Source organism: Penaeus vannamei, chromosome 14 (assembly GCF_042767895.1).
Source record: "Penaeus vannamei isolate JL-2024 chromosome 14, ASM4276789v1, whole genome shotgun sequence".
NCBI lineage: Eukaryota > Metazoa > Arthropoda > Malacostraca > Decapoda > Penaeidae > Penaeus > Penaeus vannamei.
This window is the reverse complement of record NC_091562.1, coordinates 16,808,175-16,820,674: the sequence shown is the minus strand read 5'-3', so window position 1 is coordinate 16,820,674 and position 12,500 is coordinate 16,808,175. Positions and strand designations below refer to the sequence as shown.

At 40.5% G+C, this 12,500-nt stretch overlaps 1 protein-coding gene across 1 annotated transcript in view; it reads left to right on the top strand.

The window, feature by feature from the left end:
* The window catches only part of LOC113813902 (uncharacterized), a 96,032-nt gene that overhangs the window by 70,465 nt on the left and 13,067 nt on the right, over nucleotides 1-12,500 (top strand). Inside the window, exons 34-52 of the mRNA XM_070129774.1 lie at nucleotides 712-899; nucleotides 1,288-1,392; nucleotides 1,964-2,113; nucleotides 2,376-2,597; nucleotides 2,864-3,010; nucleotides 3,138-3,283; nucleotides 3,560-3,700; nucleotides 4,091-4,223; nucleotides 7,012-7,137; nucleotides 7,899-8,081; nucleotides 8,204-8,390; nucleotides 8,643-8,766; nucleotides 9,065-9,244; nucleotides 9,529-9,786; nucleotides 10,529-10,631; nucleotides 10,918-11,018; nucleotides 11,465-11,639; nucleotides 11,820-11,983; nucleotides 12,418-12,500. The exon at nucleotides 12,418-12,500 is cut by the window's right edge and continues 50 nt beyond it. Of these exons, the coding sequence (XP_069985875.1) occupies nucleotides 712-899; nucleotides 1,288-1,392; nucleotides 1,964-2,113; nucleotides 2,376-2,597; nucleotides 2,864-3,010; nucleotides 3,138-3,283; nucleotides 3,560-3,700; nucleotides 4,091-4,223; nucleotides 7,012-7,137; nucleotides 7,899-8,081; nucleotides 8,204-8,390; nucleotides 8,643-8,766; nucleotides 9,065-9,244; nucleotides 9,529-9,786; nucleotides 10,529-10,631; nucleotides 10,918-11,018; nucleotides 11,465-11,639; nucleotides 11,820-11,983; nucleotides 12,418-12,500 (2,916 nt within the window). The remainder of the gene's footprint in view (nucleotides 1-711; nucleotides 900-1,287; nucleotides 1,393-1,963; nucleotides 2,114-2,375; nucleotides 2,598-2,863; nucleotides 3,011-3,137; nucleotides 3,284-3,559; nucleotides 3,701-4,090; nucleotides 4,224-7,011; nucleotides 7,138-7,898; nucleotides 8,082-8,203; nucleotides 8,391-8,642; nucleotides 8,767-9,064; nucleotides 9,245-9,528; nucleotides 9,787-10,528; nucleotides 10,632-10,917; nucleotides 11,019-11,464; nucleotides 11,640-11,819; nucleotides 11,984-12,417) is intronic.

Sequence of the window (12,500 nt, the reverse complement as noted above, 5' to 3'; positions counted from 1 at the left end):
CTTTTATTGTTTATTTATCTATTAATTTATCTTTTATTTATTTTTAGGATTCTTTGATCTTTGTTGATTTCCGCTAAAGCTGGGGTAGTTTCAAAGGGTCATTGGTCAATCTCACGTGTTTGGCCTTTTTTACGGCTTCTTTGACCTTTATCTCATTTCGTAGTTATCCTTTTTTTATTTTCTCATTTACCGGGATGGCATGAGTTGGGTTTGAGTGGATCACAAGTAGAGTGAGTTTGTCTTTAGCTTTTAGCATTATTTTCCAGCTCTCTGTACTTGTTTTCTTCTTTTCATTGTCACTCCCTGGCCGGACAGAGAATTCCACTTAGTGTCATTTTCTCTGACTGGTTTTCTTGTCTTCATTAATTTTTGTTGTTTGTGCTTGTTAGGAAACGCATACTTTATGTATTTACCTCTTTGTTTTTGCTTTTAGATTTTCAACTTCCCCCTCAATTTAATACATGGTTATCATTAACGGATTATGATTTTTCTTTTTTAAGACATTAATTTTTGCAATTGGTATATCAATCGCAACAAATGGGAACCACCCATTCTTTAGCAAAGATCTGCATTCTGCAGCGTCGATTATCTCGTCCTTCCCTCGGCCTTCTGTGAAGAAAGGATTACAACAGCTATCATATGTAATGACTAATAAAAGATAACAATAAGACGCACAACACACTAAGACCCCCTCCCCCTCCCCCATGCCAGAATCCCCCTCGCCGGAGTGCCGCTTCCGAGCCGCCACGCTGACCGTGCACCTGGGAACGGGAATCGCCGTCGAGCCCAATTCCAGTCTCACATTCCGGGCGAAGAACGGCATCAGGAGGGCCTTCGGGGACGCGAACACGGCGCCCGAGGCCTCGGGGAGTTTCGTGGCACGGCGCTTCGGGCCCCCGGTCAGTGGCGCTTCATTACTCTGATTTCGTATCTCCTGTCGTAATCTTTGTATAAGCGGTATATATAAATACCAACACACACACACACACATATATGTATATCAATGAATATATATGTATATGAATAAAAAAAAAAAACACTATCATATTGATACATGGTAGAAAAAACATTATTGATTTTTTTTTCTACCATGTATGCATATATTTAGTTACATAACCGTTTTGCCTTTGTGCGCACTTCTCTTATAATCACAAAATGATATAACAGAAAACTTAACAATTTCTCAATTACCAGTCAAGATGATAGATTTCTAAATAAACACGTCCAACCTTCTTCTACTTTGAACATTTTCCCTCAAATTTTGTCACGCGCCCTTCCTCGTTGCAGGCACGCTTGAAGTTCCAGTTAACAGGCGACGGTCAAACTTGCAATGCTAGCAATGTGGAAGCGACTGTGAGCAACATCTGGGGCGCAAAGATCTCTGACGTCACGGTAAGACGTTGTTGGGATCTTCAATTAATCTAATTCATTTTTTATAATGTGTTTTTTAAGTCCTGATAAGGTCGATAAAAGAAAGTTTTTTATTCTATAGAACGATGTCGCATTATTCTTGGGTGATCATAATGACAATAAGGACAATGTTGACAATATCAATGGCTATGAATAATGCAAAAAACATTACAATAATGATAATACTAACAGTGATAATGATAATAATGGTAATTATGATTATGGTAATAATGATAATGATCTAATCCTAATATTGATAATAATAAAAATAATAATAAAAAGGAAAATAATAGCAATAAAAGTAATGACAGTAATGAGAACGATAATAATGCTAATAATGATAATGATGACAAGAAGGGTAATAAGAAATAGAAACAAGGGTAACAGCGAAAGCAATAACGTTAACGATAATAACATAATTAGTAATGTTGGTAACACCGTTGTTAATGGTAATATCAACCACAGTATCAACAATGATAATAACAAAAAGCAAAATTGATAACGAGGAGAAGAGTTAGAACCAAATTTAATAGCAAACCTTTTTCCTCAACAGGTGGTGTGGAACGTGACCTGGGAACCCGGACGCAACAAATGGAGTCAGTCAGAGACTCTCATGGTGTGGGAGAGCGTCGAGACCATAAAGAATGCGATGGTCACGGAGAAGATGGGTAGCGGGGAGACACTGTCAGTCAGCGGGAATTTGGTAAGGGTTGCGGGGAGAGCGACGGGATGAGATAGTGGTGTGGGGGAGGGAGGTCAAGGGAAATGGGGAAGGGGAGAAAGGGAAGGGAAGAAAGGAGGGAAGGGTAATAGAGCAGAAATGTAATGATGTAAATGTGTGAAAACAATGGTTGATTTTTCATGAATTTGTTTTAAAAGCATTGTGATAAGATTAAAGAGATGCTAGATCATTTCCAGAAGAAAGGAAATATGAAAAGAAAAACAAAATCGGATTTTCTCTGCAGTTCCGTCCGGGGATCGAGTACCTGATCGTAGCACAGCTGGAGACGTCGGGGGGCGTGTCGAGCGAAGCGAAGGGCGTGACGGTGAAGAGCATGGCTATCGGCGAGGCTGTCAAGGTCAGAGTGAAGGGCCCAAGGGAGGTCTACGCCGACAGGATGTACAAGTACACCGCTATGCCGATCCTATGCTCAGAGACGGAGTCCATTGAAGATCTGAATTTGAAGGTAGTTTTCATCTTCGGTGAGAGTGAGAGGGAAGGGTGGATGAAAGAGAGGGGGATGAAGAAGTAGGGGAGAGGACGAGATAAAGGGAGAAAAAGGTTACTCTTTGATGCTTATGTCTTGTACAGTACTAGCATAATTTCTTGAAGTGATAATGGAACGAATCTTACATTCAGGAGAAACTTACACGTTACATGATATCCTTTATTGCTTTCTTTATGTGTTCTATTAAAGTATCTCTCCCCCTGACTGTTCCCACCTTCCTGCAGTATTACTGGAGTTTGGACGTGGAGGGAGCGAGCCTGTCGCACGAGGAAGGCCAGATGGCTACCCTTCCCGCTGGCATCCTGCAAGGCGGCAGAACCTCCATTCTCACCGTCACGGTTATTGCCGACGACCCGGAGATCATGGGCACTGTAAGTCCTCATATACTTCGATCTTCAACCAAATCCCTTTAATCCCTTTGGTCATAGTCATAACCATGCATGATCAAAATAACGTCGATTCAGGGAAATTAACTGAACACATCATCCCCTGTTGCAGGGCCAGGCGGAACTGACCGTGCTGCCTCAGGGCATCGAGGTGATTGTGGCCACCGACTCCGTCAGGATCGGCGCCACGGCTTCTCTCACGCTCGACGCTTCGGGATCCAAGGACCTGGACAATCTGCCGGGCGATCTCAACTTCAGGTGTGTGTGCATTTTTGTGTTCCAATGAAGTTCTGTTTTGTTTGTTCTGATTAAAGGTTGTTCGATCTGTATCTAGTGCCACGATTACTTATTCTTCGTATTCTTCGTTTACTCGTCTATAAAGACCATGGGTTTTCTCTTTGACTAAATTTGTTCTTTTCTCATAGTGGTTCCTCTTGACCTTTCTGTCTTTGTAATATCTTCTTTCTTTCTCCAAATGGACAAACAAAATCGAAAATAAGAGAAATAACCAAATGGAAATTTCATATTCCTCAGGTGGAGTTGCATGACCATAGACGATCTCGGGTGCTTTGTGCAGGCGGACGGCCAGCTGACTCGGTTCGAGACCCACATTCCCGAGGCCGATTTGTCGGCGTCCGTCTTGGTCGTCCCGCCTGAGACGCTTCCGGTTGGCAAGTGAGTATCCTAATTCTTACCATTTTTACGTCTTATCAAACAATTGTCACTGATTAATTTTGCAAAGATTTGTTTATTACAATCCATGGTAAAAAAAACATTTAGCTAAAAAATGAAATAAGGATTACTGAAAAGGAGGATGAATGAGAGAGAAGGCAAGGAGTGGGAAAGGGAGAGGGAGAGCGAGTCTGAGAGAAAGAGAGAAAGAGGAGGGAATGAGAAAGAAAGACCGAGAACAAGAGAGAAACTCAAACCCTATTACCTCCACGTGTATGTCTAGAAAAGCGACCATGAACACTATGCAACCGGGTTTGAATCTTCCAGGACCTTCCGTATCAAAGGATTACCATTTCTATCACCAATCAGCTGACTCGCTAACTTTTTCTCCAGGTACAAGATGACTGTGGAAGTCTGGAAAGAGGAAGTGGTCAGCAGAAGGTCGGTTCAGGTGGAGATAGCAGCAGGTACACTGCCTGACATCACCATCGAGAAACCAGACAATGTAGTGTTGGCTGACGAGAGAGTAAGTACAGTGTCGGTTTATGTGTATTTCCTTTTCTTGGAGTGCTGAGTTTGCCTTTCAGTGTGGTCACTTGTTAAAGATTTACAGTAGATGTGCATTTTAACCATTGTCCAAGATTAACCGTGGGTCAGGTAACAAATCAACACAGACGTGCGTTTTGTAACGTTTGCATTATCAGTAAAGTTAGATCACTGTTCGTCTCAGTCTGTGTGATTCTGAGTGTATCCTGTGATATACATGTTCATACACACACACACACACACACACACACACACACACACACACACACACACACACACACACACACACACACACACACACACACACACACACACACACACACACCACACACACACCACACACACACGCACACACACACACACACACACATATATATGTACATGTAAATGGATAAATAGATAAATGAATATATATATATATAAATATATATATGTATGTATAAATATATATATATATGTATGTATATATATATATATATATATGTATGTATATATATATATATGTATATATATATGTATATATATATATATATATATATATATATATATATATATATATATATATATATATATATATATGTGTGTGTGTGTGTGTGTGTGTGTGTGTGTGTGTGTGCATGTATAACACACACACACACACACACACACACACACACACACATATATATATATATATATATATATATATATATATATATATATATATATATATATATATATGCCTATATATTCACATATATAAATATGTGTATATATATATTCATATATATGAATATATGTATATATATATATATGTATGTATGTATATGTATATATATATATATATATATATATATATATATATATATATATATATATATATATATATATATATATATATATATATATATATATATATATATATATATACATATACATATATCTATTATATACATTATATATCACACACACACACAGCATATTGTGTGTGCCTGCGTGAGTGCGTCTTTGATTCTTTGTATTTGTGGTGTGTGCAGTACATACGTACATATATACATACATTTATGTATGCATGTATGTGTGTATGTCTGTGCGTACATCTATATACATGTACGTATACACATGTGTATTGTATGTGTTCGCAAACTGAAACAACATTTTTTTGTAACAAGAGTCCTTCGATTTTTTAATTCCAACTTCTGTTTACAACTCTCTTTAGGGCTATGTAAGTATAACACTGGTAACCTAACCTTTCCTATTTTAGATGCATAACTTAGACAACCATACAAACCAAAACACACATTGAGCATCAGTATCATTCGCTATGTGTACATTTGCATTTTGGGAGCTTATCCTTACCTCGTGGAGCGATTACAGTAGAACTCCTCGTAACAATTTACAGGAGAATTGTGTATGTTTATGTATCTTGCTACTGCACCGTGTTAGTACATGCCCTTCAGACCTGGGTTTGTACTATTGTTCGCTCGATGTTGTAAAGCTTAAGGGGTTGGCATCCAACGGCGAATATTCTTGTACTTTTAAAAGTCTGCACACCTGTGTATATCCAAATTTGTTCAGATTTGTTTCGCGTTGTTTTAATCTGTACCTTTGGCTAGTGCACAGTAAAAGGAAAAAAATATATATTAAAAAAAAAACATAGTCCAGATGAAGTTAATAACAATGGCTACCATTTGTTTCACTGTTTACATTCAGCCGCCTTAAACGCGCGCCTTTTAAAAGCAAATATGGGTATAAAGTGTTAAAGAAAGCACACTACATAAGTGTGGAATGTAGATTACAGAAAGTACACAGAGATTTCCCCTGGTATGACAACCCCTTTATCAACCTCTAAAGCTTTGTTCTCGTATGCGAATAACTGAATGACAGTAAAATGCTTGGGTCGTGTATGGTATTAAACAGCAAAGAAAGCTTATTTCCGACGGAGGCCTGTCAACGCTTTGTTTGTTTTGATCGACTTTTCAACCTTTTCTTTTGTCTTCTTTTATAAAGTTCTTCAATTCATCCGTATAAGTAACAGTATCAGTATAACAAAGCACTTCCTCTTAGTCTTCTATGTGAGCTTGTATTTAAGATGAATCTGCTTTTTCCTTCAAAGCAACCTCTATAAATCATACCCAAATATGCATAATAAAAATTATTGTTGTATTGTGTAGTAGTTATAGTTGTTACAAAAATGGCTTGGTAAAATTTTAAATTAAATGTAGAAGCATGATGTATTTAGCTAAAAATAGCAAGGCGACGTTGACATGAATGAAATGTGAGGGAAATGACATAAACGATACATAAAATCAATAATGAAGGCTTAAGATAAACAAACAAAATATGTCAAAACGTAGACAGACTGACACACAGAAAGACACCAAGACAGACAGGTAAATAAATAAGAAAAAAATAATCATAAATCAATGACTAAGGCTAAAGGTGTAATATTACAGACAGACAGATACAGAGACAGATTTGTAAATAAGTAGACAAATAGAAAGCCTCGATACAGAAGCATATAGACAGAATTGGAGACATTCAATAAGAGACTGTTAGACAAATATGAATATAGTTATATAGACAGATAGACGATTAGCCAAGTAGATATTTAGAACCTGTATCATTAGTCATATGATATAGCAATAAAAGAAAAAAATAACATAAATTAGACAGCGAGAAACACGGGTAGATAGGCAAATGAGTGAATGCATCGACAGACAGAGGGAACGAACAGAAAACAAGCTATATCACTTCAAGACGCCCATAACCCCCCTTTCCCCCCTCAGCTCTACGTTCGGGCGTGGGTGACGGGCGTGGCAGACCTTGTGGCTTGGTGGGAGGTGGTGCAGGCAGCTGGCTTCTCCTTCGTCGACATTTCACAGTTGCCAGCTGGGATGAAGATGACCCTCAAGGTAAGCGTGGCAGGGGGCTCAAGGCTGGGTTGCTGTGACTACAATTATTTATTGTTATTACTATTACTACTACTACGACGACTACTACTACTATTAATATTATCATTATTATTATTTTGTTATTGCTGTTATTTTCATCATTGTAATCATTGTTATTATTGTTATCATTATCATTATTGTGATTATCATTAGTTACTATTATCATTTCTGTTACTGTTATTATTATTATTATTATTTTTTATTATTATTGTATTATTGTTGTTGTTGTTGTCGTTATCATTATTTCATCCTTATTATTATCGTTATTATTTTTGTTGTTATGATTTTTATCATTATCATTAATGAGGATAATTTTTATCATTATCATTATCAATATTGTAAGTATTATCAGTAGTAGTATTATCATCATTATTATCATTATTATTATCATCTATTTATTTTTTGCCTCTTTTATCATTTATCTCGCTGTTGACGGGTAGGAAATGCGGGCGGTGATACTGGAAATGGAAGAATTAATTTGATGGTTTAATGACATGCTACGGAATGGCGATGATAGACATGGATAACGATAATGTGTGTTCAGACACTTCAGTCACTTATCTATTCATAATGTGGATAGATCAGTGATAAGGAAACCAATAGGACAAATAAACTGGAAGGAAAAATACACTTTCTGTGATTTTCTGTCCTGAATAATTCTTTAATTAAGAAATCCAGTCATTAATTCCATGCTAAGAGTCGGCCCCAAATCCTTCCTCTAGGGTACGTCCAACCGGCGATCCTACGACCTCGTCCTGCCCAAGGAGAGGAGCGAGAACTTCGTAGGGCTGGAAGACGGGACATCGTACAAGTTTAGGCTCACTGTGGAAACCCCCCTCGGAAAGTATGGTCAGGCCGAGGTCATCCTCACGACCAACAACCCGCCGATTGCTGGGACGTTTGAGGTGAGGGTTCACTTGGGGTTCGCGGTGTTATGTATTGGGTTATTTAAGCGTGTATTACAGGACACACAATCAGGAGTTTGTCAGCAAAAATATAAGTACGTGACTTAAATGCCTTCCTACAGGTGACGCCGAGCAGTGGAGAAGCTCTGGTGACCTACTTCCAGTTCAGCGTCGCCGGCTGGAACGACGTGCCTGAGGACCTTCCGCTCACTACGTCCTTCGGGTACCGATTGGGCGCCTCCGACAGCGTCACGTGGGCCTTCACCACCACCGACGAGGACCCCACGGCCGAAATCGTCCTCCCTGGAGGTACGAATGGGGAAGAGAGGGAAGGAGGGAGAGAAGGACAGAAAAAGAGGGGGAGGAGGGAGAGAAAGGAGATAGTAAAAGGATTAAGAGAGAGGACAAAGGGAAGATGAGAAGAAGAGGAAGGGGGGGGGGGGGAGAGCGGGAGAAGGCCGGAGATGAATATGAGTGTAACGAATCCACACATGGATCAGTTTAGGCATTCTGCCTATCATTATATGCATCCACATATACAAGAAAGCCTTCCTCCTGCAGATGGTACCACTACGCTGGTGACTCCTCTGGCCAAGGCATGCGATACCAAAGGCGGCTGCACGATAGTCGAGGGCAGCGCCGTCACCGTCACCCTCACCGACGCCCTCTCCCTCGAGGCGTTCGGGTCAGTAACATTTTTGCCTTTTTATATTCATGTATCTGCCTGATTGTCTGTCTATAAATTCTCTACCTGTCTGTCTCTCTATGTCTGTTTTGTCTGTCTGTCTGTCTCTTTCTCTCTCTCTCTCCCACCAATAAACAAAATTTTCACTCACCCAACTTCTCACTATCAATACATAATCTTTTCATACATAACCTCTCTCTCTTTCTCTCTTACACACACGCACACATATATATACTTCCCCCTCTTCTCTCTGCATCTCTCTCCACGTATAATCAGCTGGCCTCTTCCCTCCGCCCAGCGCCCTGAGCCAGCAGTTCACGAACGGTCTCGGCGAGGACGACACAAGCTCCGCGGCACTGGACATCGGCCGGGGCGTCGTCCGCACGTTGGACGCCATGGGGTCCGACACGCAGAAGAGCACCTTCACGGTCCTGGCCGACTCTGGGATTCAAGAGAAGGTGGCCAATCTACTGAGCAGGTTAGGGGAGTTGTATTTACTTGTGGTCGATGCTGAGGATATGAACAGTAATGTTAAGTATGGTTGTGGTCGGAATGGTATTGATGATTTTAGAGATGATGGTACTTGTAATGCATTTCTGTGGTAGTGATACTGCTACTACTGCTACGAATGATAATGAAAACGATAATGATAACCCTCATGAGCTGTTGGTCAGACCAGACATCATTCTAGAGAATGATATAAAGCAAGTCCACCTGAGACACTTCCCTTCCTATCTGACCTCCCTCCCCCGCCTCCTGCAGGAACGCGGACGCTCGCCGGGGCTCCTTCGACATGGTGAGCAGCATCCTGGACCTGGCCGAGGAGGCGGCACTCAACGGTGACACCATCAACGACATCCTGGCTCTGACGCGGCAGTTGATAGCTGACATCCTGCGGACTCCGGTGCGACTGGATGAGGACCTGGCATTCCAGTCCAAGGACCTGCTGGTGGTTGAGGCCCTGCCGACCGACGGCCGCGTCTACTACCCCGGCACGGACTCAGACTTGACGGCTGTCAGGTACAGACCCAACTCCAGGTTCAGCGAGTAGGTGCACCTTTCGCTTTCTTTTCTACTGTAAGGCAGCAGTAAGGAAAAGTGGCTTTCAGGCTGTGCATAAACAAAGTGCCGATCACTCTCTCTCTCTCCGACACGCGCGCGCATACATACTGAAGCCACCTTGCATGAACTGAAATATTTGCATGGTTCATTCTCCATACGCTAAACTCAAACTGTATGGAGTATTTATATTCTTAAAAAATAGCTACTTATCTATTCATAGTGAAGTAGAAAATGAGCAAAGGGTTACACACGTTGAAACTAATGCGGACGGTAGTTATCAACATAGCTCTATATTGATATTAACCCACTAAGATAAATTCACAGAAAAAAAACCAGGAGACAGTACCTTTCACTGAATTTCTTCAAACCTAACCCCAAACACCAAATCTCCACCATCACAGCACTCCATTACAAGAATCTCTTAGCCCGTTGCAGAGGGTTGCACTGGTGTCGTGCCATGGTATAGATTATCTTCCCTACGGCTGATCATATTTTAAAACATTACTCCAGCAAAGACAGCAATGCCTCTTGCACGTTGGAATGGAGCGACATCTGCATGGACATTCCTCCACAATTCCTCCACACTTTAACCATCCTGCAACCACATTAAATGAAACTAATAGCCCACGAATCCGAAATTCTATACCTAAAATAGGTAAACCACCACGGATGTAACTAAATTATTTTCGATTAATTGCAGGACTCAGGCTCTTCACAGAAAGGCCGACGGTAGTGGTCACAGGAGGCTAAAGAGACAAGCCATTAGCAACGAGACAGAACAACAGCCTCTCACAGTAGAGCAGGTGAGGCGGCGAGTGCGGGAAAGAGTCAGTGAGTGCAAAATAGGTGAAAAAAGAATTAGGGAATATTAGGAGGTGGTAATGAGGTTTAGGGATAAAAAAATGTAATAAGGTTGTGCTACTGATTATATATATTTTTAGTATACAAATGATATGCATATATCTGATGATAATAACAAAAAAGTTACCCTCTGCGTACAATAGAGAATACCTGTATATGTGTGTGTGTGTGTGTGTGTGCGTTTTACTGTTGTTAGATGTATTAATTTCAGTTTTGTTGTTGAAACAGGTGCTGACCGGGCTGAGGGTGACAGAGAAGGCGCTTGTCGAAGCTGACACTGAGGGCACCAAGACGGCCAGAATGGATGAACTGCTGAAGACTATTCCAGGGTAAGCGCAAACAGATTGATAGTGCGAGATAGATAGATATGTAGATAGATAATAGATAGACCATCATTAAATATATAAATAGATGAATAGATAGATAGATAAATAGATAAATAGATAAACAGAGAGACAGGCAGATAGACAAACGGATAGACAAATATATAGATTATATGATCATATAGAAAAACAGACAGACATACATACAGACAGACATATATGTACGTATATGTATATATGTGCACACACACACACACACACACACACACACACACACACACACACACACACACACACACATATATATATATTGACAGGCAGCGAGGCAGGGACACTAAATACCCTACCCTAACTGAAAGATAGAGAGAGAAAGAGAGAGAGAATGATATATAGATAGATAGTGGAAACCTGATTCTCCTTGGCAATGCCTCTCATTCCCTTCTCTGATCCAGGTACCTTTCGGGCCTCTGCGTGGGCATGAGCAACCAGGACATCCCGAAGAACGTCCTGGGCACGCTGGTCGGGCTCACCGTGGTCAAGTCAGCACTTGTGAACGAGGCCGACACAAAGTTCGCCATTGCCGACAGCACAGTCAATAAGGATGACTTTTTGAAGAACGATAGTGATGTAAGTATAAAGGATAATTAAAGAAAATCATTGACTGTCTTTGTCAAACGTTTAATCTGTAGTTCTAATCTTCGTCTTTGCCTTATAAGCCCACTTGTTAGTGATAGGCTTGCATCGATCTCTTTCCCTTGAACGCAAAGTGCCAAACTCAGCCTTTCATTCAACTCCACCTCTAACCAGATCACGTGGGGCGTCCTCCTGGACTCGTACACGGAATGGAGCTGCGGCAGGAAGGGGGCCGAGGGCGAGGACCTGGCGTGCTACGGGGCGTGTCTTGGGACGGTGCAGTACAAGGACGACTTCCTCTCGCCGGTGTTTGGCGTCGATCCCCCGGGGGATTTTAGGTCTGTTTAGTCGCCTGTGAATTAATCTACTTATTTATATAGTCATGTTTTTATCGCAGGTGTTTTATTTTAGATTAGATTGATGGTTTTCCCGAAAGGCCTTATTACTTTTGCCACATCGTTTACTTTTCATGTAAAAACCTTCTGATTAACTGGTGACTTTATTCTGCTCCATGCTTTTTAACCTTTTATTCAAGAATATGTATATATATATATATATATATATATATATATATATATATATATATATATATATATATATACATATAGATTACATATTTACCAGTCTTTCTGCATATCTGTCTATATTTTTTTTTTATCTATATACACTATCTATTTACTTTTCTAGCAATCAAGCAATCAGTCAGTCTACCTATATATCTAGTTATCTAACTAACTAACGATATGTCTGTTTCCTGGTTTCTGGGTAACAGAGGCACCGTAGTGCAAGGAGTGATCATGAACCCCGTCACAGGAGTGGAGATTCCCTTGGACAATGTGCCGGAGAAGATCCAGA